Source organism: Thunnus thynnus, chromosome 18, assembly GCF_963924715.1.
Source record: "Thunnus thynnus chromosome 18, fThuThy2.1, whole genome shotgun sequence".
In the NCBI taxonomy this organism is placed as follows: domain Eukaryota; kingdom Metazoa; phylum Chordata; class Actinopteri; order Scombriformes; family Scombridae; genus Thunnus; species Thunnus thynnus.
In genome coordinates, this window is record NC_089534.1 from 1238579 (window position 1) to 1265747 (window position 27169).

Below are 27169 nucleotides of genomic sequence, written 5' to 3' on the forward strand. Positions count from 1 at the left end.
AGCTTTTATGTGTGTCTGAACCTTAAAATCACAGAACTTCACATCTGTCTGTTGTTGTTTTAGAACGGAATGTGTCTCATTGAGTCGTTGTTTCCGATCAATTTTATTCATTTTATTTCTCTTATGTTTATCTAGACAGTTGTTGGGTTGTTTTCTTCAGGATGTAATATTGTATATGACTGTACTGCAGTGTTTTCATGCTATTATTGCTGCCACTCTCAGCTAGGACACTCTTGAAAAAGAGATGTTTAATCTCAATCAGAGCCCAAGCCTTTATGGGGCCCTAAATAGAATTTGTTTCAGGGACCCCTGCCACCTCTGCACCCCAACACTATATACACACACTATATAGTAATTTTATTAGTTGTAGCTGTGTTGCTTACATCATACCAGTGTCAGCCTGGCATATTTGTACCCTTCTATGGTTTCTTAAATTTTAAGATTTAAAACCATTGAGGTGGTCTTCTGTAATGGGAAATTGCTGATCACTCAATAAACACACAAAGAGAGCATTGTCAGGTTATGAAATAATGTAATGAAATAACACAATCAGAAGTATAATGCATCATAGTTCTGGAGACAGAGATACATACCACCTAGCTATCTTTTCTTTGTCTGAAAGGTTGGCACTCAACCAGTCCCTTAAATACTACTCGTACAGAATTTAAGACATCTGTTTACTAACCACTACTACTATATTAAATTAAGGACAGACCACACTATCCTCTAAAGCTTATCAGTTTTACACATAATCATCTACATAACTACAGTTTATCTTATCACTGGCTCAGGTAAAGGTATAACAGAATAAACTTAACTGTTAGACACACAACTGCCTCATCTTACACAGCAAAGAATTAAGTTTAGAATAGACATAGCACAGAGGAATTTAGAACACAAACACTAAACTGAACTTAAACACTATCTGAAACATATATGATATATTCAAGAAATACATCAAATGATAACCTATTATTCAGTTTTCTTTTACACTTCTTTTTTTGGATTTCTTGGGTTTGTTATCTCATTTCTGCTTCTTATCTGAGATTTTGACACATTATAGTCCAGGTAGCCTGCAAGAAAAGAGAAAATGAATATTAGCTTTGAGTTGGATCTCATTTTTGTACACTTACACAAGTACTGTACTGAGATACAATTTAGAGGTACTTGTATTTTACTTGAGTATTTTAATTTTCTGCTGCTTTATATCTGTGCCACATTTTAGAGGGAATTATTGTACCTTTTACATCACAAAATTTATTTGACAGTTTAAATAACTTAGGATTTTACAGATCCATATTTTACATCTACAACATAGGATCAATTTATTAAATATTATCATTTTACAGATTAAGTTACCCTACAGTACATATTAGATATTAGTACATATTACATTAGAATGCTTCTTACATGTTCATGCAACAGTAATGATAACATTAAGAGCAACCATTCAACTGTATTTCAGAGTATTTTTACTTTTAATACTTGATTTTGCTGATAATACTTCTGTACTTCAGTAAGATTTTGAAAGCAGGACTTTAACATGTACCGGAGTGTTTTTACATCGTTGTATCGTTTCTGCTACTTCAGAAAAGGATCTGAATACTTCTTCCAACACTGCTTGTAACTAACTTAGCAAGCTAATAACAGCGAGCTGCTGTATCTTCCTCAGGTTACCTTGGGTGCTGCCCGGATTTGACAACTTGTTTCCTCGACTCGTTCATTTTGTTCTTATTCTTCTCTGTGTTACTGCAGCTTATTTCACTGCTTTATGTGTTATATTAACAAAACAATAACACAAGTGGAGCAGCATGTATAGGCTTTAACCTATGAACCTCAAACTCAGAAGAGAGGATGTTTCACTTGTAAATGCCTCTGGTTGGGGACATCAAGCTCACAGAGGTATTTTCATAAGTTTTTCAAGGTGCCATTTTAATGTCCATCACCCAGTGATGCTTAAATCTGTTATACCCTCTTGTGGAACATTTCAAGCGCTCTTGGAGTCCCTCTGGTGGCCATGGGCGACCTAAGCAGGCTTTGTTTGCCTACTTTGTTTATGCATCGTGCTGGCCCTGATTTCAATGAGGTTTTCCTGGTTAAACAGAGTTTAATGTTTGTCTCCAGTGTGTCTGAGGACACAGATGTTATAATAATGAATCATAATAATGAAGACAGAAAGAGTTCTTTTTGTCTGTTTTGCACATATCACAGAGATACAACAGACTGCATTAATGCATCTCAACACTTTTTATTTCCTTGTTGGAATAAAAGTCAAATATCAGACTTTATGATCCAACTGATAAGGATTTATACTGTTAATATTTAACTTTTGTTGCAGGTTTTTCGTTCCAAAGGTCAGAGCTGCTGTTCTGTTATCAGATTTCCTTAAAGAACACTTCAAGTTAAAGATGAATACAGAGAGTTGAGACTGTTTGTGAATCTACAGACTTTAAAACCTTCCTGCTGTCAGTTACATGTTTGTTCTTCTTCTGGTTGGTTTCCTGTTGAAGCTGCTGATTAATTTCATCTTCACTCATCAGCTTGATTCAGATGATTTTCAGCATCTAAAGGTAACGTAACCAACAGTTTTCATCATGTTTGTGTCAGCGAGTGTTAAAATGATCTGATAACAGTAGAGATGGTTGTTATAGTGATGAGTTATGTTGATGTGTTCGCTACATTTGTCGAATGAACAAACTCCAGAAGAAATAAGAAAAGCTTTGTTTTGTTGAAGCTGAAATTCAATTTCTTCAGATGTTTGTTTGTTAAATGATGTGGTTCATGTTGAGGCTTGACTGTGGCGGTCTGTTATTTATCTAACTAGATTACTTTCTCTAAGAATATGGAGGAGCATCATATTAATAATAATATCCAGCTCAGACCTCTAGTTTTACGTGAATAAGAACATGTAATATGTGCATCAGTAGATCATCTGTTTGGTCATTACTGTCGTGAATTTACAGTCATTTTGAAATAGAACACCTTCCCCAAATATATAGTACAGAACACAACTGGCTGTTAAAGGGTTAAAGGTACAATAACATTGATTTTTACATGTTAACTAAATAAAATGATAAAAACATGTGAGTTAGAGCTTAGTTTTGGTCAATAAAAGTAATAAATGCTTTGCTGTCAGTTAATTTATTGATAATAAAACAGTGAAAATCTGCTATAATGACATTAGCAACAGTATTGCTAGCTAGCAAAGCTTTGATAGGAAACCAATCTGATCAATAAACAGTTTTATCAGCTTTCAACACAACACTGACTGACTGTACAAAGTGATGTGATTATTTACTGACAGATTTTACATAAAATGAACTCAAACTGTTTCAAACTGTTTTAAGTTTGTTTTTGTAAAACCTTTTCTTAAAGTCAGGAGTTACATGTTCCTTTAATTTCATTGTTAGAGAAGTTTCAGATGATGATGATGATGATGATGATGATGATGATGCAACATCAAGGTTCAAGGTTCCAAAACATGGAAGATAAGGTTAAGAAGAAATCAAAAATATAACTGACAACTATTGTCTGCAGTGATATTTATTTTTATTGCATCAGTATCTTTATGTTTATTCAGTAAATGACTGTTGGAAACTCATCATGGCCCTGAGTGTGACACGTACAGTCAGGACTGATTTTAGGCATAAACAAACTAGGTGGACGGGCACCATAGAGGAAGAAGAGGAAATATTTTATAATTTTTTAATTCATTTTACAATTTTATAATTAATGCCAGACGCTCCGTCTACTTTTAAAGTCAGTCATTGATGCTCACTGCAGTTAACAGCTGATACTGAGAGGAGACTAAAGGCAGAAACTTCTGGCTGATACTTAATAAACAACCTCATTATGTCAGAATCATGAATGAGAACCAGGTTATTGTTCTAAGCAAACATCATAATATTCTCCACATGGATAACACTCATAACCAGCATATGGACGATATGTGTCCTCAACTGGAGTCATGCAGGTTTAACAAAAGATAACCTGATGATAAACAATGATCTACTTCCTGAAATTAAAGTAAAATAATTGATTTTCTGAGCCAATCAAATGAAGGCATTTTGATGATGTCACCTATAAATCCAGATGTTTGATCCTGTAGTGACAGATGTAAAAAACGCCTCTCTGTGCTCCTTTAAACCCCTGAACCCCCTCTTTCTGTATATATATATTATATTTATTGATATGACAGCAGCAGCAGTGAGCGATGCAGCAGCGTCGTTTTGCTTCCATTTCAGTGACATTTTGCAGGTGAACCAAACCTCTAAACAGCTGCTGTTTGTGGAAAACTTCATGAATGCTGAGATTAACGAGTATCTGTCTAAATCCTGTGTAGACAGATTAACACTGACATCCTGTGGAGATTATAGAAAATACTACAGGACACTATACACAATATACAATTATAGTTATATATTCTTTTAATGCACAAGCATTCAGCTGTAAAACATCTATACTGTTTTAATGATTGTGCACAGTAAGTTGTATAATGAAGGAAAAATAAGATAAATATTGGATCATAAAACAAGGTCAGAGAGGTGAGTGTGGTCAGATACCTGCAGCTGTAGAGAAAAAACAGAGACTGTCTCAAATGTGGAGTCAGTCAATCAATAACCTGGATAATGTTAGAATCATACAGAGATATCAATAACCTGGTTATGTTACATATCATATCCTGGACATGATTAAAATCAGACACAACAGGCAGTTGTGTGCATGTAAAGGTAAAAATATACAGATGATGTTGATCACACAGAACACAAGTTGAATAGATTTAGATTTAAATTAATTAAGAATAATAAAATCATTATAAAATCAATTAACAAACAGATCAGTCCCTTCTGGGGCAGCAGGGGACGTCTCGCCCAGGTTACCAAAATGTCCAGAAACAGTTTTATACACTTTATATTTAATGATCGATAAAACAGAATCTAATCTGATCTGTGATTGAAAGTGATAACTATCAGGTGCATTAAAACATAAAGACAGTACGAGATATTTCTATGATGAAGAGAAAACAACCAACATTTTCTTCATCCTGATAACAAGTCGTGTTTGTGTAACAGCCTGATGTTAAAATACCAAACAACATCCAAATTATATTCATTCAAATGAACAAAGGTAATAAACTTGTGACTTTATATCTCTGCAGACGTCACTGAGCATGCTCAGTTTCTTGGTTCAGTGTTTATGGTTTAGTTTAGTAGTGACAGTAGTTTTAGTTTAATAGTTCTGAACAGCAGTGAAGCAGAAAGACATCAGTTCCATCAGACTGTGAGAACACAGATAATAACACTGATTCATTGTTGGATTTAGTCTCTTAAAACATTAAGACACAGTAATGATAATCATAAAGAGATAAAATAATGATGTTATCAAACAGTCCCCGACTCCTCCACATACAACATATGTTACATATGCTACAATCCATATCCTATCCTCCTTTAGGGTTCTGTTTACATCAGACAGACAACAATGACATTAGTTTGTGGACAGATGAACATCAGTTTCCAGGTAAATCAGAATACTGCGGCACTGTGAGATTGTTTAATGTCCTCACAGAGAGTCTTGGCAGGTTCCTCCTGTGTGTTTGGAGCTGAACTCTGCTGCAAGGTTCACTGGTTTAATATCATCTTTATGGTTTTGGACTTTGACTGTGAAGTTATGAGAGAGTGAGAGCGTCCTCAGATTGATGATGAAGGACTGATGAAGGAGAATCAGCTGCAGCTTCTCTCTGTGTTTCCTCTACAGGTGAAGGTAGAACGACTCTGTGACCAGATGTGGATCTGAATTCACCTGGTGAGTATTTTCTTCTTTCTGCCACACAGCTGAATAAAAATATATCATGTCATCAGTTTTTAAACAGAAGTGAACTATAACTTGCTGCATATGAGTCTCTAGTGGACAAAAATACAACTGTATAAAAAGGAATATAGTTAATGCAGTTTCTTCAACATGTATCCACAGTGGAAATCTTAAAGTAATGACTGACTTTGGCTCCATCTGGTGGTAGAATAAAGAATGACAGTGTGATAGACAGCAGTGTGGCTCTGTGATGTGCAGCTTGTTGTAATGAATGAGCTTGTTGTTGTGTTTGTGTGAAGGTGTTTCTCTGCTATGGATCAGTGTGAGGACAGAGAGGAGGGAGTCCCTCCCTCTAAAAGCTCTCTGTGTGGGGAACATGACAGCCAGACCAAAGCTCAGAGGTGAGATGAGGATCTCTAACTGTCCATCACTGTTCTCCACTCACATCACTCCACCATCATTATTCACACTCAAAGCTCTGTGTGTGTTGTGTTGAAGCCCAGAGCAGCAGCACAGACCAGACTCTGCTGGACTCAGTCAGGCGTCTGTCAAGAATCTCAAGTCGATGTTTGAACCTACTGAGTTCAACGATGGACATAAATCTGCTGATCAGAGGTAAGAAATGTTTGTGTCTGTTACTCTCCATCTCTCCCAAGAAGACATATCATGTCATGTCATGACATGTCCTACAGGATCTCACAATGGCCTCAGAGATCCTGTAGGACTTCCACATCAAGATTGACAACTGGTGATGGCTAACTGACTGGACATCGTGTTGATCGACAAACAACAGAAGAAATAATATGACATACATATCAGTGGAGGCTGGTCCATAGAGGCAGAGGTGGTTGATCCTCCTCTATTTTTAAGAGGCAAGAGGGAGATCAAAATATAAAAAAGAATATTTGGTTGAAATTAACCATCACCAAATCTCAGTATTATTTATAAAATATTTTTTCTCTCTTCTTTGGAAGAAAATATTGAAATTCTGATTAAAATGCTTCAACAGTGACACCTGCAGGGCAGGAGGAGAAAGAGCAGCATGTGTGAAGTGGTGGTGGGGAGCAGAGGAGGACGGGCTCCTGCTGTCCTCCTCAGGGCGGATCTCTTATATCAATTTAATGTACTTCATTTTTGAAGTACATTTATATATTTCAGTATACCAAGAAAATACATAGGAAACACATGTAAATCATGTGATATGTTGTCTGTTTTTGATGAGAACATAAATCTGTTGTCACAATAGAACAATACTATAAATTTGAATTTCACTTTGTTGGTAAATGACACATTCTGAACCACTGCACGGCTAAAATGAGCTCTTCTTTCTTTAGAAACAATATGTATATGCTAAATGTCTTTAAAGAAGCAGCCTTTTCACCACTCAGGGGTTTTTGTTTTTGAAAGCAAATTGTTTTATTGGCATATAAAATTGCCCCCCACCCCTCCGATTTCATCAGGTGGGACAATGATATAGTTTGATGTGGTTTGTTGTAAAATTCCATGTTGGTTTTTCCTCCCCAATCTTTTGAGTCACCAGCAGCCACTTGTGTATATATATATACATACACACACACACACACACACACACACACACACACACACACACACACACACACACACACACACACACACACACACTTCATTATGGCCGCTGTTTGATTGCAATTCAAGCACAATGGTCTCATATTTCCCTCAGGCAAAATGAACTTGTGTTTTTCAGTCCAGTCATCCTTAAATGCATGTTTCTCACTGTCAACATCTTTTTTTCTTTTTAGTATCGGCTAGTTTTGAACAAGACATTTTATTTTATCAACTGCAGCTGCTACAGACGTTGCATTTAGAATATTTACCACAGAAGAAGTATGAAGTCTTTGTTATTAATTTGTTGACAATAACACATTCTTTGTCTGAGAAGAATTATAATGAACACGTGCATTTATGAGTGTTTGTTTCCATCAGGATCCATCAGAGGAGACAAAGTTGCCCTGAACCCAGCTGTGTGTCCATGAAGAGCAACCGGTCTGTGGATCGATTTATTTACTTCAGACATGAACATCAGTCTGCTGATCAGAGGTCAGACTGTAAAATGTTTTCTGTTATTATCCAGCTCTCCTAAGAAGACATATCATTGATGTAAAGATTAATTCTTGACCTTGGTGACATACAGTATATCTGTGGTAAATATTCTTAACACAAGGACCACCAATTTAGTTGATTCTGGAACTTTCTATTGTATCCCATGGCCTTCTTCAGTGAAAAATAGCTGCTCAGGTGTCATCACGTGAAAAAAGTACAAGACTTCAATCTCATGACATCAGATGGTTGTACTGGAAAACAATAATATATATATATATATATATATATGTTAAAAACAGGCATGTTTGGTGTCATGGTGGCATTTTGCATTCCCACTCTTCATTATGATCACTGTTTGATTACAATTCTAGCACAATGGTCTCATATTTCCCTCAGGCAAAATGAACTTGTGTTTTCAGTCCAGTCATCCTTAAATGAATGTTTTTTACAGTCAACATCTTTTTTTCTTTTTAGTATCAGCTAGTTTTGAACAAGACATTTTATTTTATCAACTGCAGCTCCTACAGACGTTCCATTTAGAATATTTACCACAGAAGAAGTATGAAGTCTTTGTTATTAACGTGTTGACAATAACACATTCTTTGTCTGAGAAGAATTATAATGAACATGTGCATTTATCAGTGTTTTGTTTCCATCAGGATCCATCAGAAAAGACAAAGTTACCCTGAACCCAGCTGTGTGTCCATGAAGAGTGACTGGTCTGTGGATCGATTTATTGACTTATTGAGACATGGACATCAGTCTACTGATCAGAGGTCAGACTAAAGTATACTAAAATATTTTCTGTTATTATCCAGCTCTCCTAAGAAGACATATCATTGATGTAACGATTAATTCTTGACCGTGAGGTTTGTGTTCATGTTAACACCCCTAGTGTTAACATGTCAGCTTTGTAGACTATATTTTGTATGTTGTGCATAAAGAGCAGAGTGTGTAAGTCATGTATTTGATACATGCATTAATACTTTCTGATGTGAACCTACACTTTTAGATCTGTGAATGTTTTTAGTGTTCAGTCTTTCTAGTATTCAGCACTGATCTGTTCCTGTATCACATTATAAGCTTTGTGCTACTTTATATATTTCTGTATACTAAGAAAATACACAGGAAACACGTGTAAATCATGTGATATGTTGTCTGTTTTTGATGAGAACATAAATTTGTTTTCACAATAGAACAATAGTATAAATTTGAATTTCACTTTGTTGGTAAAATGACACATTTGATCCACTCCATGGCTAAAATGAGCTCTTCTTTGTTTAGAGACAATATGTATATGCTAAATGTCTTTAAAGAAGCAGCCTTTACACCACTCGAGCAAATTGTTTTATTGGCATATAAAATTGCCCCCACCCCTCTGATTTCATCAGGTGGGACAATGATATAGTTTGATGCGGTTTGTTGTAAGATTCCATGTTGGTTTTCCTCCCCAATTTTTTGAGTCACCAGCAGCCACTGATAAATATATATATCGACTTATTGACTTCAGACATGGACATCAGTCTGCTGATCAGAGGTCAGACTGTAAAATGTTTTCTGTTATTATCCAACTCTCCTAATAAGTTTGATTGATTGTGGAGATTTATTCTTGACCTCAGTGACTAATGTTTTTACACACAATGTTCTCATAAATACACACACCCCTCCTACATACACTTTTCAAAAACCACAAACTTTATCTGTATAACATTTTTTAAAACAGAGGTACAAAGTCTTTACAGAGACAAATGATCAGAGGTAAGACAGAACATCTGAGTGTTTTATGTGGATCCACTGTGATAGAACACAACACCTTTAACACTGATGTCATTATTTATTCTGAGACTTCATCTTTTCTTCACAGAGTTCATCAGCAGAGCTCAAAGGTTCTCAGTGGTCAGTCTGTCCAGCAGCATCAAACACACCTGGACTCCATATTTATGGTGTGTAAATGTAAAGCACAGCTACTACTGCTAACTACAACAGCCACAGACTAAATACTAAACTACCATTCTGGTCCTAACAGTCTCCATGCTGCACTCTGTAGACCAGCAGCTTTTCAGTCTGTCACAGATGATCTGATGTTGACTTCTACCAGTTAAATTTACATTTTATTCTGTTCCAGCTGCTGGAGGAGAACATCATCAGTTTTGTGAAGAACGAACTGAAGAAGATACAGAAGGCTCTGAGTCCAGATTACCCAGAATGCTTAGAGAGTCAGAGTGAGGATGAGGAGGTGTTGGATGGTGAGGATGAAGAGCAGAGGAGGAGCAGCAGAGAGGCATTTCTGAAGATCATACTGCATTTCCCGAGGAGAATGAAGCAGGAGGAGCTGGCTGACTGTCTGCAGAGCAGTAAGAGGATTTTAACAGATTTAACATGATGGAGAGGAAATGGAGGCAACATGGGAGATGTTTATATTTCAATCTCTGCTGTTAATATGATGCACACATCTGCATCAGATCTATGAATTCTTCTGAGCTGAAAACAGTCATAAACTGTTTGTCCTCAACTGATGAGCTGAATATATTTCATAGTGGAGGAAAATATAAACATCTGCAGTTTAATGTTTACATTTTACCAATTTACTGCAGAATCATCTGATTGATTTCATTTGTTTGTTCATTCAGGGACTCGTGCTGCACAGTGTCGATATAAACTCAGGATTAATCTGAAGAAGAAGTTCCAGTGTGTGTTTGAGGGGATTGCTAAAGCAAACTGAAGAAGGTCAAGTATGATGGAGGAGCTGAGACAGATCCACACTGGAGTCCAGAGAGCAGGAAGATGATTGAGTCTCTGGGAAAACTGGCTTTTGAGCAGCTGCAGAAAGGCAACCTGATCTTCTATGAATCAGACCTGACAGAGTGTGGCATCGATATCAGAGCAGCCTCAGTGTACTCAGGAGTGTTCACACAGATCTTTAAAGAGGAGAGAGGGCTGTACCAGGACAAGGTGTTCTGCTTCATCCATCTGAGCGTTCAGGAGTTTCTGGCTGCTCTTCATGTCCATCTGACATTCATCAACTCTGGAGTCAATCTGCTGACAGAAGAACAAACAACATCCAAGTTTTCTGAAGTCTTTAAAAACAAACCTAAACTAAAACATCTCTACCAGAGTGCTGTGGACGAAGCCTTACAGAGTCCAAACGGGCACTTGGACTTGTTCCTCCGCTTCCTCCTGGGTCTTTCACTGCAGACCAATCAGACTCTCCTACAAGGTCTGCTGACACAGAAAGAAAGTAGCTCACAGACCAATCAGAAAACAGTCGAGTACATCAAGAAGAAGATCAGTGAGAATCTGTCTGCAGAGAGAAGCATCAATCTGTTCCACTGTCTGAATGAACTGAATGATCATTCTCTAGTGGAGGAGATCCAACAGTCCCTGACGTCAGGACGTCTCTCCACAGATAAACTGTCTCCTGCTCAGTGGTCAGCTCTGGTCTTCATCTTACTGACATCAGAAAAAGATCTGGACGTGTTTGACCTGAAGAAATACTCTGCTTCAGAGGAGGCTCTTCTGAGGCTGCTGCCAGTGGTCAAAGCTTCAAATAAAGCTCTGTAAGTGGATGGATGACTAGAAAAGTACTTATACACTATTTGATTATAAACAAGACTAGTCCTAGTATATGGATGGACTGTGTATGGTCAATGTGTGAAACTGTGGCCAATTTTTTTACAGGCATAGTCAGTGGTAGTGTCTATAATGTGAATTCCTGGATATTAAATGTCCATCTGCAATTTTCTGTGGTGGTCCCAGTAATATTTGTTGTTAAAGTGTACTGAAGTAACATATCACATGACATGGTTCAGCTACATTTGAGTAAAAAAAAAGGTGTAAATGCAGTTGCAAGAACATTACTTTCCACTCATATCTTGGGATGTTTCATTTGAAAGATAACTTATTTTAACATCAATTGTAACTATTCTAATTATTTTTATTTTCTCTTTCATCTGTTTCAATCTTCGGATGTCTGTAAACATATGGTCTTATTCATATGTTAATGTAGGATTAGCATGCTAAGCTAACAGTCTATCATCTTGTGACTTCCGCTGTGACATCTTTCAGAGCACAAAAACACTGTAAACACACCCGTCACCTACCCAGCACAGTGCTGTCAAACTATAAACATCACTGCAACAACTTATTTTTATACAGTCTATAGGCTACACACACAGCACGTCACAGCTATGCTAACAATGCTAGGCATGCTAATTAGCTGCTAGCTGCAGTGCAGGCTGGTATAATGGATCCACTGCATCTATTTGTATCCACGGGTTTGTGCTCCTGTCAGTGTCAGAGCCTCCATGTGAGGTGCTTGGTAAATGTGTGTTTTTAAAACTTATTTTGGGGCTGCGCTGAGAGTGACATGTGACTGCTACTTCATCACTCAGTCAGTGAGTCAGTGATAGACATTCTGGGTTATAGGGCTGGTCCATGGCAGGTCCAGCCAAAAATATCAACAAACCTTTCATATTTTATGGAAGGGAAATAACATTTTTTTTATTATATTAATCATTAATTCTTCTTCAGGCTGAATGGCTGTAACCTCTCAGAGAGAAGCTGTGCAGCTCTGTCCTCAGTTCTCAGCTCCCAGTCCTCTAGTCTGAGAGAACTTGACCTGAGTAACAACAACTTGCAAATTTCAGGAGTCAAGCTGTTGTCTGCTGGACTGGAGAGTCCACACTGTGCACTGGAAACTCTCAGGTCAGGATACAGCATCTATAATTTTGTTATCTTGAACAATGAGAATAAAGCTGACTCTGAGAGAGATTTTAACAGTTGATTATTTGCATGCTGCTTTATATTCAGATCAATGTCAATTATTCTGCACAACATCTGTAGGACTCTGGTACTTATGATTAAAAAACATTGTGTTATCAATCTTTTTATATTTCAAGTCTGTCAGGCTGTCTGGTCACAGAGGAAGGCTGTGCTTCTCTGGCCTCAGCTCTGAACTCCAACCCCTCCCATCTGAGAGAGCTTGACGTGAGCTACAATCATCCAGGAACGTCAGGACAGAAGATGCTGTCTGCTGGACTGAAGGATCCACACTGGAGACTGGATACTCTCAGGTATGGACAGACAGGTGGACACTCTCAGGTAAAGAACTTTTATGGTGAACATAAAAGTTCATTCTTGATCATGGATGTAATAGTGTGAAGGTCATGTAATGTGAGTGAAACCTCTGGAAAAAGCTAGTAAGTTGACATAAAGTTATTCTTTTGTTAAACTTTCATGTTCTCATGGTGTTGTAGGAGCGTTAATACTTTATTAATGAATTACCTCGTCATTAGGGCACCACCTCCTTTTTGGTTAGGATTTATTAGTGCCAGGAGGAAGCACTAACCCTTGTTCAGTTTAATCGGGAATCAGTCTTACAGTCGTACACAGTGACCTCTGTTTACTGCAGCTCAAAGAAACAACCAAACACTTTTAGGATAAATGAAGACATTTATTAATAGCTAAACGTGTTGAGGATATATGATAAAGCATAGATAATATAATATATACAGATAATATACATAACATAATAAATAAAAAAGAAAGTAAAATAAATAAGCCTAATAATGATAAAAATTAATAAAGAAAATTATTCAGCAAGAGTGGCTCGAAGTGCGTGACTCGAGGCTTAACGTGTTGTACCGGGGAATGCTGAGGGGAAAAGCTAATTCAACTTCTCTAAATAAATTCTTTAATTTTAACGTTATTCAACATCAACCCTTGATCACAAAGCCATGTTATGCCTTACTGTTGAGGTGTGTCGTCGTGGTAGAGGCGTCATCTTGGCAGGTCCAGCGTTGTTGGTGCAGCATCACCAGCGGTGTTGCAGTGGAAGAGCCCGCATCAGCTGTGGGCTGTGGCGAATCTCAGTAGATGCAGAGGCGTTGAATGCCGGTAAAGAATCAGGCTGTTTCAGGCTGCTCTGAAAGACTCTTTAGGCCTGCTTCAGTTCTGGTTTTCAATATTGCTCTCAGAGAGCAGGTTCAGTTTCAAGCCTTCTTCTTCTTCTTCTTCTTCTTCTTCTTCTTCTTCTTCTTCTTCTTCTTCTTCTTCTTCTTCTTCTTCTTCTTCTTCTTCTTCTTCTTCTTCTTCTTCTTCTTCTTCTTCTTCTTCTTCTTCTTCTTCTTCTTCTTCTTCTTCTTCTTCTTCTTCTTCTTCTTCTTCTTCTTCTTCTTCTTCTTCTTCTTCTTCTTCTTCTTCTTCTTCTTCTTCTTCTTCTTCTTCTTCTTTTCTTCTTCTTCTTCTTCTTCTTCTTCTTCTTCTTCTTCTTCTTCTTCTTCTTCTTCTTCTTCTTCTTCTTCTTCTTCTTCTTCTTCTTCTTCTTCTTCTTCTTCTTCTTCTTCTTCTTCTTCTTCTTCTTTTCTTCTTCTTCTTCTTCTTCTTCTTCTTCTTCTTCTTCTTCTTCTTCTTCTTCTTCTTCTTCTTCTTCTTCTTCTTCTTCTTCTTCTTCTTCTTCTTCTTCTTCTTCTTCTTCTTCTTCTTCTTCTTCTTCTTCTTCTTCTTCTTCTTTGTGAGCTTACATTCAGGCTTTTGGTTGGCTTGTAGTAACTTGAGTTAAGTGTCAAATAAAGTTTAGTCTGACTACGCTTAAGTCTTCAGCGGCGTCTACTTCAAAATAAAATACTGTACATGTTTACTTCAAATTAAATTACTATGCGTGGAAATACGAGACTTAATATTACTAATAAAACAAAACAAATTAACTTGTTGCAATAAAAGATTAAATTCGGATACATTTGATTGAAAAACAAATAAAAGAGATGTCTTAAGAATTTTCTTGAGCTCTTGGAGGCCAGCTCAAAGAGGAATCTCTTTGGGGTTGTTTTTATAAGTTAGAATAAGATGGGAGGAGTTTTAGGGATGTTCTAAAGGGGTTCGCGCCGAATTACTGATGAATTTTCAATTTCTTTGTACTAGGGGCTTTAGGTGTGGCTGGTGGTCTGCAGCCTGCGTCTCCTGAAGTAAAGGAATTTGGGAAAATCTAATACTGAGTTTTTACACGCAAAAACTTACCCTTCAAGTCACTGTTGCCTATTATTTCACATTAAGCTGTAAACACATTCCTGTTATAATGTCCAAGCATTCATGATATTTCTGATTAATAATGGTCCTGTCAGCTTGTATCATATTTGTAAAACCATTAAAGAAACAGCTGAGCAGTTAACGCAATTCATGATAAGTCAGTTCTTCTAATAACAAACATTAACCTTCATATTAACACTTCATGATGTTTAAGCATACAACCGTCATTAGTTCAACTTTCTCAAACTATCTACACATCTTAAACCATCTACTGAAATAAAGTTTAATACTAAAGTGAAAGGAAATAAAGTTCTGCAACACTTATGTGATTAGATTACTTTCAGAAACATATTTAAATATAAGTTGACATAACTCTTACTTCATAATATAAAAGCATTCAACATGACTATTGTTTAATAATAAAAGAAAACTTTAAACTCAAATCCTTCAAATATTATCTTTACATTCCTATTATTTTAGAAACTTCAGTCTTTTAGCCAAACTACTCGTCTAATTTAACTACTAAAATATGATTGTCTATGAGGTTAATAGATCACAAGTTAAACACTTGAAGTACAAATACATGGTTATTAAACATCCATTAACTCTTCACATAAGGAAATTTAACTCTTGTCAATAGAGGGCAGTGTTGTTACCTGTAGTCTTACCTGAAGTCTTATATCTCTTTAGTAGATAGTCATACATATATGAAAGTTATACTATTCTTCTTGTATTTACACGACAAATAACATGATATAAGTTGCATAATGATTAGACATTTAATTTACATGAATTTCAGGTTTGCCTCAGATTTGCAAAGGGGGCTTCACAAAGTCCTCAGGGATGTGGATTAGTTTATGGCTTTGTTCATAAGAGTCTGTCTTCCATCTATAAGGTGGGAGTTGTTTTCCTCCAGTCCAAGTGGCCTTTAGGGTCATTTCATGCTTTTAGTTCGTGTCGTAATTCAATTTATCGAAATGGTTTCAAGGAGGTCTTCCTGAGTCTGTTGAGCTTCACTGATTGAACCCCCACTTGGAGGGTTACAAAGGTCAGTTCTGTAGGCCGAGGGTCTGCTCTTACAAACTTAGGAATCCAGAGAGTCTGTCTCTTATCAGTGGTGTTTTCTCCCAGAAGCCAAAGGAAGCCAGGCTTCCCCTGCTTTTTTAGACTGCAGTTGTCATTTCAATGAAAACACTTCATTTAACAGTCTCGGTTATTCTGTGCTGTTGTTGTCATCTCTTCCCCATTTCTCATTGAGTATTTTACAATGAGTGAAACAGCGCCCCTCTAAATGTTATGTGGTGAATGTGTGGTGAAACACTATATTGCACTTCTACTGTAGACTAATGTCATGTCCGTGGGGAGGCCAGACTGAAATTGGCATCCCTTGTTAAAAAAAAATTGAAGGATTAACCAATCAGATGAGGCTACCCTCATGCCACTGCCAATCTGTGATTAGTCAGGACTATACCAAGGGAAACCAGCCAACCTTTGGCCTCTCACCAATCAAATCATAGGATGTTATCAACGTCATTGATAACCGTTAGCCATTTGATATCACCGTTAGCAACATTAGCAAGTGTCGTTATGGAGGGTGGAGATTTGGAGTTTTTAGTAAAAAACAATTTTACTAAACTACCACTACAGCAGCAACTCAAAATTATATCTGACAGCAGGCCAACGCCCAAACTAGAGCTGCATATGGAGAGGAAAAAAGGAGGGATTCAGACATTCAATGAGGAAAATTATGTTCGCAAGGAGTGGCTAGCTGATAGCGCTAAACTTCAGCGGTTATTTTGCTGGCCGTGTCTTTTCGACAAGGACTCGTGCTCACTGAATAATCCATGGGCCACCACAGGATTCATGGACCTCGCCAACCTGTCACGGGCAATTGAGAGGCACGGTAAATCAAAGAGTCACATAGATTGTGCTGTGAAATTGAAGCTTTTTGGGCGTCAGGATTGACGAGGCTCTGGACTTGGTGAGAACCATCAGCACAAAGAAGCACAATGAACAGGTGAAGAAGAACCGGGATATTCTGATGAGACTCATTGTTGCAGCCTTGTACCTTGCGCGCCAAGAACAAGCATTCAGGACAATGAGGAGTCTACACAGGAGGAGACACAGGAGGACTGCGTGTTTGAGAGAGAGAGAGAGTGTGAGAGTGTGTGTGTGTGTGTGTGTGTGTGTGTGTGTGTGAGAGTGTGTGTGTGTGTGTGTGTGTGTGTGTCGGTGATACAATTTGATACAGTTTTGTGTAAAATGACAGCGGCGTGCTAATAGCTCATCTGGTTACATTACACTGGCTGTTAAAGCAGCAACGTAGTCTTTCCTGTCTCTCTTGTCTCACTTGGCTTCCTCAAAAGTTTTCCCCGCGCCACTGTCTCTTATTTTCCTTAAGAATCAAAGATTGGTTACCAGAATTAAAGAACAAGCGGTTGTCCTCCTACAGTGTCCCTGAACTCATCAGAGGAAAGTCCATCTATTATTTTATTAAACATGTATTTATTGTTCATTCTAAAGAAGTTCACTTGTATCATTTAGAACTTTCTAACTTGTTGTTGTTGTTTCTTATTGTGTCTTTCAACTATTATTATTATTATAATTATTATATATTCAAACCAAATAAATGAACAGCCTTAAAGGTTCATTTATTCTCTAACTCTGAAATCTTGATATTGAATTATTGAAGTCAAGTCAGTTTTATTTATTCAGCCCCAAATCACAGATTTCCTGTTTGACTCCCTCAGAGCCTCAAGTTGGATTAAATGACACATTACAAGTTTTATTTTGTAGTTTGACTGATCTGTTAAGAGGTTACTGTAGTTATGCAGTGATGTTTAAAAGAACTTTATTACTTGTCATTGATGTTTTATTTAGATATTATTATTATTATTATTATTATTATTATTATTATTATTATTATTATTATTATTATTATATTTTGTATAATTGCATTAAAATGTTTTGCTCTCTTATAGCTGCATTTACTCTCCGATAACTTAATTTTCACCTTGAAGTAAAGTCTCCTTTAATATTGAAGTCATGACAGGTTCTATCCTCAGCACAACATGCAGAGGTCAATATTTAATATTCTGATTCATCATGTCTGAGGACATATTTGTACATCACATCTTCTTCTTCACGTCTTTTCCTCTCAGACTTCAGTGAAAGAATCCAGCAGACAGTTGAGACAGATGAGTTGCAGCCTGTTTCTGTGTCACTCTGACAAACTGAGGAACACTGCTTCATGTTGAACAGCAGTTAGGACTCATGTTGGATAGAAAATCATTCTGACTGTGTTTCTTCCTCCAGGTTGGACCATGGTGGAGAGCAGTGGTTAAAACCTGGTGTGAAGAAGTGTAAGTGTGGATTTAATTTGATTCATGACAACTAAACAGCACACAGTCAGTTTCTCTTTAAATACAAAGTTGGTCTTTGTGGTTTTTATTCATTAAAACATTACTGACAAAATGTGTCATTAAACTTTATAGAAATGAACAACAGATCAGAACTTAAACAGAGAATAAATCCATCAGGTGTGTCAGATGATAAACTGCTGCTGTGTTGTTTCTTCTTCTCTTCATCAGATTTCTGTGAACTCACACTGGACACAAACACAGTAAACAGAAAACTCAAACTGTCTGACAACAACAGGAAGGTGACACATGTGTGGAGGAGGATCAGTCATATCCTGATCATCCAGACAGATTTGACTTCTGTCCTCAGCTGCTGTGTAGAAATGGTCTGACTGGTCGCTGTTACTGGGAGGTCAAGTGGAGAGGAAGAGTTGATATATCAGTGACTTACAGAAGAATCAGCAGGAAAGGAAACAATTATGACTGTTTGTTTGGAAGAAATGATCAGTCCTGGAGTCTGAACTGCTCTGATGGTGGTTACTGTGTCTGGCACAATAAGACAGAAACATCCATCCCCTCCTCCTCCTCCTCCTCCTCCTCCTCCTCCTCCTCCTCCTCTGTCTCTAATAGAGTAGCAGTGTATGTGGACTGTCCTGCGGGCACTCTGTCCTTCTACAGAGTCTCCTCTGACACACTGATCCACCTCCACACCTTCAACACCACATTCACTCAGCCTCTGTATCCTGGGTTCTGGTTGTGGTGGTCTGGTTCCTCAGTGTCTCTTTGTCCTCTGTCTGAGGAAGAGTCTCCTCCTGTGTAGACAAACAGTCACACTGCTGACTGAAGACAGCTGCTGAAATCACTGTTCACTCTGTTCACCAGTGAACAACAGAAACTGGAAGTGACAGCAGCTTCCTGTGTTTAAATGTTGATGGTGGACGAGGTTTCACTCTGGTTTCATTTGGATCACTGACTGTGCTTTAATGTCAGAATATTGTTTCTATTAGAAGTAGTGAAATGATCTCCTCTGGGCTGAATTTATGTGTAAAAACTGTGTTGACTCTGATTGACTTCAGTAAAGTTTTCTTGGAGCAGCATCTAGTAGCTGTTAGTGGCTGTTAGTTATTCCATTTTATCAGGATCTTAAAGTGAAGTTTTTCCTGAAAATGTCCAGCAGACATCCCAGTCTGTTTGACATCAGCTCAGTTTGTGTTAAATCATGAACATCAACGTATGTTTCTATCTGATGTAATGTGTCTGACATGTATGTATATAATAACATGTATGGGTTGCTTTCCTTTAGTTTTTCTTGCCTCTGCAGGTGATGTAAATATTGTCTTGTAAGCTCATGTTTGCTGGGCAGCTTTGGCTGTTTTACACTTGAATAAAAATATTCATTCACTACTTATTCAGAGAACATCACTTGTTTTTTACATCGATGTGTAATGTTATACTACTTCTACTTCTACTACACTACTTGTGTTTTTCTCTCATTAGAACATTTATGACAGAATGAATTCAGCAAACATGATCTTTACAGATGTTACATATATTTCTCACATTGTGATGTTTTACAGTCCTTCTTTATTTGACATTGTTGTTTTTAATCATTAATTAATGTTTAAGATAAAATGAACAAAGAGAGAAATAAAAAGAGTCTGTCAGACGTCCAATACGTTTTCTCAGGAAACAGGACTGAGTTCACCTGTACTGAAACATCTGGCCCAAGTTTCCTGTATGTTGGTTAGTTTGTGGTGATTTGATGAAACACAGCTGTCGCACCATGTGAGCAAAATATAACCTATAAAAATAATCAGAGCTCTTGATGCTTTACATACTTTTTAAATGTGGCCAAATCATTAAACATTTAAAGATCAAAGAAATACAATTATTAATTAAGAAAATGTAACTATTTTTTACTATATTAACTTGTTAAACACGTATATAATCATGTTCAAAGTCTTTAATTTAGTTTCTAATAATTTAAGTTCCACTTTCCACTATTTTAGAAACCAGTGATGGAGACATATTCACGGCCACCAGGGCCCCAATTCATCAATATTCATATTTATTTACACATGTTTCATTTTCAATAGAATTATAACAGGAAGTTTAGATTTTACAGTTAAAATATTCAAATATGTCACTAACATCATGCAAGTGATAATAATAACTTTATTTACAACATGTTTATTACAATAAGTACAACATGTATAAAGAAATTATTTACAAAAATGTATTTTCCACATTTTCTTTATTATTCATTCTGTTATAGTTTGAACATGAAGTTAAAATAGTTCAGTTTTAGTATATTAATAGAATAGTGATATATGTATTAATAGTGTATAAATGTCCACAGACAAATAATAATGTATTTTTACTGTTTTACATGAAGACATATTGTTACAGATTTATTGATCAGATAAGTGTGTGTGTGTGTGTGTGTGTGTGTGTGTGTGTGTGTGTGTGTGTGTGTGTGTGGTTGGTTTAAAGGGACTCTGAGTTCTGAACAGTAAATGAAGTTTGATCTGCCGAACCTGCGGACGTTACAGCAGCTGTTACAGGGTGTTTCTGCTGGTAATTGTGGTGTGTTTCTGGGGTTTTTGGTGTTTTTGGGGTTTTGTGGTTTTTTGGGTTTTTGGTGTTTTGGGGGTTTGTGGTTTTTTGGGTTTTTGGGGTTTTGGGGGTTTGGGGGGTTTTGGGGTTTTTGGGGTTTTTGGTGTTTTGGGTGTTTTTGGGGTTTTGGGGGTTTTGGTGTTTTGGGTTTTTTTGGTGTTTTGGGGGTTTTGGGTTTTTTTTGGGTGATTTTGGGGGGTTTTGGTGTTTTGGGGTTTTTCGTGTTTTTGGGGTTTTGGGGGTTTTTGGTGTTTTGGGGGTTTTGGGTTTTTTTTTTTGGTGATTTTGGGGGGTTTTGGTGTTTTGGGGTTTTTGGTGTTTTGGGTGTTTTTGGGGTTTTGGGGTTTTGGGGGGGTTGCAGCTATGAGCTGTGATTCATGACAAATGTTTGGGTCTAAAACTGATCTCAGCTCCACTCAGGCTTCGGCCCTCGATGCCTAACTGAGCTTTTCTTTGCTCCAGTAAACTTCAGGCGTCTCTTCAGACACCTGTGAGCTTTCATATCAACCTGCTGTGTGATTCCACTGCAGTTTTATGCAAAAACTCTCATCAGCCTGCAGAAAACATGAAAACTCTGTTTATCAGACCATCGTTCTGTGTTTGTCTCCACTGTGACCTTTGAACTCTGTCCTAGAAAGTTCATATTCCAGCCTGCTGTTTGTGTTTGTGGCTCAGTAATAAAACTGTCCCTTATTTATATATCTGTGTATCACAGGACACACAGATATAAAATGTGTAGGACATTAAAATGATTAAAGGACACCTCCAGTGATTGTTTCCAGGTGTTCTATGTATAAAAAGTATAAAGCTTTTGTGGCTCCAGAGGGAGCTGTGTGAAAAAGTACATTTAAAATCAAATTGCCATATTTGTCATTGTCATAACCCAGCCCATAGGCCATGACCAAAACAGGAAAACACACCAAACACCAATAAATACAAGTTATTTATTGTAGCAAAGAAAATAAACTGTGAAGTAACTTGTTGTGTGAGTTGTTAGTCAGTGGGATCAGTAATGAGTAAGATGTTGTGGAATAAAAGTAAAACAAAGGCTAAGCAAAACAAAAAGCTGCGGTTGTTGGAGGGGAAGAGACAGTAGACCGAGCCACGCTGGAAGCTGGGACTTTTATATCCTGTAGAGCACTGGGCCCAGCTGCTCCACATCTGGTTGGATAAATCAGCTCCTCTGACCCCTCAAAGACAGCAAAGACAGCATGGGTAGACACAGTAACTGACACAGTGCACATCAGCAGCCCCCCCCCATAGAGTCGGTGTCCTAAAGGGAATCATCGGTATTCTAGCACCCACCCATAAGCACAAAATATCAGAAGCAGTAGATGTTCTGATATAAAGATATTGTTTAATGGACTTCTGGTAAAGACATCATTTTGGCTCATTGTAGATAATCAAAGAGCTGTTTCTGTTTGTTGTCTCTCACTCAGAAAATGTCTTTATAGTTTATTTGAAGGAATGAAACCGAACTCTATGATGAGGTTGAATGTGCAGATATGATGATAAATAAACATGAAGTCATATTTTGGTGCTCCAGTGGCTGATTGACTTTGAATGTAAATACAGCAGCAGTCTGTATTCATGCTAGATTTGAAAAAGTCTGCTGAAATACTTTTTAAGACAAAAGTGGAGAATAACATCAGTTAAAACATGGTGTATTAGGAACATTAATATCACAAACCAATGAAAAGTATGATATCAATTATTAATATGGATCATAAAAACTAAGACTGGCAGAAGTGATAAACTGAGTGATATAGTTGGATGTATTTTTGATGAAGGTTTGCTTCTTCTTCTTTCTCCTGTTTCTAATTTTTCCAAAAGTGGATAAATCATCCAAAGTAGATTCATGTGTACTAAAAATAACTAAAAATCAAAGTGAAATTTTGAACATCTTTCAGAAAGGAAAATTATTTTTGTTTTGATGGAATAATGAACTTCTCTGTTTCTTCTCATTCTGAAGATCGATCTCTTTAGTCTTCAGTCTTTATACACTAAATGTTTCTGTGTGTTTGCTGTACTGTATCTTCATGTTAGAGATGTAGTTATTTCTTTTTTATTTATGTGAATGTGTTCTCTGCTCTTTCATCAACCTTTAATCTTCTAGAAAAATGAATTGATTTGACTTTATAATAAACCACCTGGTTCAGTTACAGCTGCAGTAGATGCAGCAGCGCCCCCTGCTGTCAGACAGCTTCACTACATGACTCCAGTTCATATTCTGGTGTCCTGAAGGAGAAGACCGTCACCAGGATCGACCAGGATGAGTGTCTGGAGAGGCTGATTCTGGATCTGGACAGGAAGCACTACAGCTACAGCACCCCGCCAAAATACTACAGAGTCAGTCTGCAAAAACAAAAACACTTCAGCATCCCACTGAAACATTCTGCAGGCCCAGAAAGACCAGAGATTACACTTCCAGGTTAAAGCCACATGTGTAGAATCAGAAACATCTTTGATTGGTGCATCTGAAGGCTGCACAGCACATAGACGGCTCCAGTTTCACCAGTTCTGATTCATTTTTCTACCAACAAAAAGTTAAACCATCAGAATAATTTTAAAGGTTCTATATCTAAGAACTTTGAAGCAATTTATACATATTAATCATATTTTATTGCCAATGAGTAACGTAACGTATGAAGGTTGTAACGTAACGTAAAAAATGAGACCACAGCTCGTCGCTCCCCGGCCACAGCGCACTGAGCCAACCGATGTTTAGTAAACACGATGGGTAAACAGAGTTGGTGGTTTGCGGTTCGGGTGGTTGATTCATTCTGAGGACATTTCTTTTAAAAGGTCATTTGATCGTAAACGGGAAATGTGCTCATTAAAGAGTTTTTAAGAACCTGATATGCTGATATGTAGTTTGACACACAAAGCTACACACTGAAAACTGATTATTTCTGTTAGTTAAAGAATAGTTAAGAGTCTAATTTATTAAGAAAGTTTGCAAATCAACAACTACATATGAACCCAAATATAATGAGTAGATGCTTACCAGTTAAACACTTTTGTCAGTTTTTTCTTATAATTTGTACCAAACTGCATCATCCTCTCTGTAAAATGTCCTAAAAATTAACCGTTGAATAATTGCAAATTACTCAGAACATTTCCAGGATGTTAGTATACGGGGAGCTGTTCAGTGTTACCATGCAAGCATATCTCATCCATCAGATACACGTCACACGTGTTTCAGATTAGCAACTCAAACTGATCTTGTGTAGGTGAGACGGACGACTGTAAAACATGAAACAGTGTAAATAGGAGGAAAACAGGATTTACAGCTGTCTGGTGTCAAGTTTCTCTTTAAAATCTCATAAAGATTTTGTAAAAATGACACCGACGTGCATGAAATCAGTTTATTACAAATGACGGTGATACAAAGAAATCCTGTTGATGATGAACACATGAGAGTCCAGATATCTGCAAATCAAAATCATTTGAACTCAATAAATAAATCAGCAGGTTCTACTCCAGTAGAAACACGGGTCGACTGCAGGACCATCACATGATCAAATGCATAAAAAAGGTTTTTGGATACCAGGATACACACAGAGTAAATATGAACAGTTTGGTTTGCTTCGTCTACTCAGCTTGTTTCTACAGCTCGTCTGTTTCAGAGGTGCATGCACTGTAACAAAACACTAAATGCAGGTAGCCCAGATGACCACTCACCTGTAGCAGCAGCAGTTACATCATCACAGCAACAGCCAATCAGGTTTGTGTTCTGGGCAGGCGATAAATCAATACATTCTCAATGGCTGCAGAGCACGAAAAATAAAACCCCAAAAACCTCAACTCCACCCACTTTCACAAGGTGTTTGTCAAATGAAAAAAGTGCACATTTGGTGAACTAGCCTCAAACTCTCACCTGCCTCAAGCTACAGGAAACATGCACTTTACAAAACAAGAGTCTGAAACATCCTGTTCCTCCCACACTTCAGTGAGATCCTCTGGTTCTCTGGTCTTTGCTCTGTGCTGGACACACAGACGTGAGACGTGACTGAAGACAAAGAACAAGATGATTTCAGTGAATGTTTGTGGTCTGTACAGCACTCAGCGCTTTAACACACCAAGGAAGTAAAACAAACTTCAGCTCAACACACGTCGACTACAACACAGTCAGCAGCTCAAACACACAACACACACGGATCTATGAAGTAAAGGTCGAACCCACTGAAAGTCTGTTCACACAGCAGGTGACAGATCAGTCCGAGGGTTAAAAAGCCCTGCGGCTCGACTCACAGACACTGCAGCTCATCTTCACCCTTTGCGGCCGGCAGAGCGCCCTCAAGGTAAAGATGTAAATATTTTACTCATATAGAACTTTTCTTTTCTAAACTCTACAACTGTGATGGAAATTAAAAGAGGTTTTAAGCGTGTTTATAGAGGAAGGTTTTTACAAGAAATTCAAGGGTCAAAAACAATCAGCTAATCTTTTACACAATCTGCTCCAACATTTAGAGGCTGTGACAGTAAATACTTACTAACCAGCTTATAAAGAGTTCCTGTCAATTCCAGTAAAGAGTTAAATTAGTCTAGTTGAGAAATTCAGAACTAAGCCCAGACTAAGAATGATCCAGCATCAAACTGCCTCCGTTTGTTGGTTCAAACCCAAGAAAATGACGTGTAAAGTCCATGTAGTTGTTCTGAAGCAGAATGATGTGTAAACACTGCAGCTTTGTCTCATCTGTGTGTCGTTGTGCTGACTACAGGTTTTACATGTGGTGGATTTTTATGACGTATGAGTAGAAAACTACGGAAGCGTTTTTCATTCTCAGGCCTCTGCAACTCGTGTTTTAAAGTTTGTGATATCAGATGTGACTGATCAGAGTTCAACACAACATGACAAACAAACAAACATGTCATTGTTTTATCCATCAGAGAGCAGATTGTCATGTTTGTCGAGGTTCGTTCATTGTGATTCAGAGAGGCGATGCGTTTAAGGACCCATGTTAGACCGGCGGATTCCTTCTGTCACGTTGTGCTGATTTGTTTGAGTTCAACAGACGTTTCACAGAAAACTTTCAACATTCAGCTACAGTGAAGCTGAAGCAGTTTCACAGTTACACACAATCACAGCGAGATGGCAAATGAAAACGAGCCTGACTGTCACTCAGAAACATTCAATAAAATATAACATTACATCTTTTTAACTTTTACAAGACGAGTGTGTCTGTAAGGCCGAAGCATCGAAGCAGCTCAGGACCTTCTGATGGGCAGATAGCTACGACTTTCGCTTCATAAATACAGACATAAAAACTGAGACGACCTTCGCAAAAAAGACACAATCTATAATCTGTTCAAATGCAACGCAACAACAGATTATCAAAGCACAAAGTTAATCAATATGCGTTTGTATATTACCCACGTACTACTGCGGCGTGAGCAGCTGCAACTTCTTTTGTAGCTTCGACTAAATTTGTTCAGCTTGTGCGAAATGGAAGCAGTTCTACATAGTGGTTCTTAAAGTTATATTGTTGCCATTCAAAATGCATTTGTTCTTACTGACTGAATCATTGGATATAAACGACAGCTTTGTTTTGGACAGTTTCTGTGCATCCACACCAGCTGCAGTTTTCTACAGAGAAGCTGCATTTCTTGATTTTTTCAGACAAGGGAAAGCAAACCGTTATCACACAGCGTCCCGTCCGTCACAGCAGCAAAGCTTTGTCTTCCATTTTGGGGGACGTCTCCTTCATAGGATCTGATATATAAAGATGGAAGGAAGCCCTTCAGGCTGCTACGTTGAACTAGTCAACAGAGGATTCATAAAGTTACAGCCAGTTCCTGTCCCTAACCTCAGAGATCAAAACTATACCTGCCTCATAATTCCTGACAGTAACAGACATTTTTCACAGCAGACATTTTAACGTGTCATACCGGGAAGAGCACAGGTGTAATAACATGAATCATGGCTGCATTTCATTTCTGTGTGCAGGTTTCAGGGCCCTCGTATTGTGCATGTTGCCTCACTGGCTTAAAACAGGACACGGCTTAAAGAGCTTTTGCAGAATATAAATAAAAACAAACTGCTGAGGATTTGAGAGGCCTCACTGGTTAATAAAAGCATTTCTGATAGACAGACTGGTGCAAGACCATGCATAAACTAATAAGAAAAAAATCAATGTTAATTAAAAACTTCAGGCAGCATCCAGTTTAATGGAGTCTGTTAGTATGACTTCATGTTGTGTTACCATGGCGACTGACGTGCAACACAAACACACGTTCTTGAGTGTGTGTGTGTGTGTGTGTGTGTGTGTGTGTGTGTG

At 37.6% G+C, this 27169-nt stretch overlaps 2 protein-coding genes across 6 annotated transcripts in view; both read left to right on the plus strand.

Moving 5' to 3' along the window:
* Window positions 1–27169, plus strand: part of LOC137169671 (NACHT, LRR and PYD domains-containing protein 3-like) — a 243019-nt gene that overhangs the window by 16242 nt on the left and 199608 nt on the right. For 2 of the 5 annotated variants that reach the window (XM_067572971.1, XM_067572972.1), the window contains exons 7-10: window positions 6310–6426; window positions 7774–7887; window positions 8550–8623; window positions 9388–9427. The exons of 1 other annotated variant lie outside the window; for it this stretch is intronic. In XM_067572971.1, the coding sequence (XP_067429072.1) occupies window positions 6310–6426; window positions 7774–7887; window positions 8550–8623; window positions 9388–9427 (345 nt within the window). Of the gene's footprint in view, window positions 1–6110; window positions 6213–6309; window positions 6427–7773; window positions 7888–8549; window positions 8624–9387; window positions 9428–27169 lie in introns of all 5 variants that reach the window. 2 more of the 5 variants (XM_067572970.1, XM_067572975.1) reach the window with 2 other exon arrangements.
* Window positions 10611–19680, plus strand: LOC137169672 (NLR family CARD domain-containing protein 3-like). The gene is made up of 5 exons (XM_067572978.1): window positions 10611–11447; window positions 12421–12594; window positions 12789–12962; window positions 18229–18275; window positions 18504–19680. The coding sequence occupies exons 1-5, from the start codon at window positions 10675–10677 to the stop codon at window positions 18662–18664; spliced, it is 1329 nt and encodes a 442-aa protein (XP_067429079.1). The 5' UTR covers window positions 10611–10674; the 3' UTR covers window positions 18665–19680.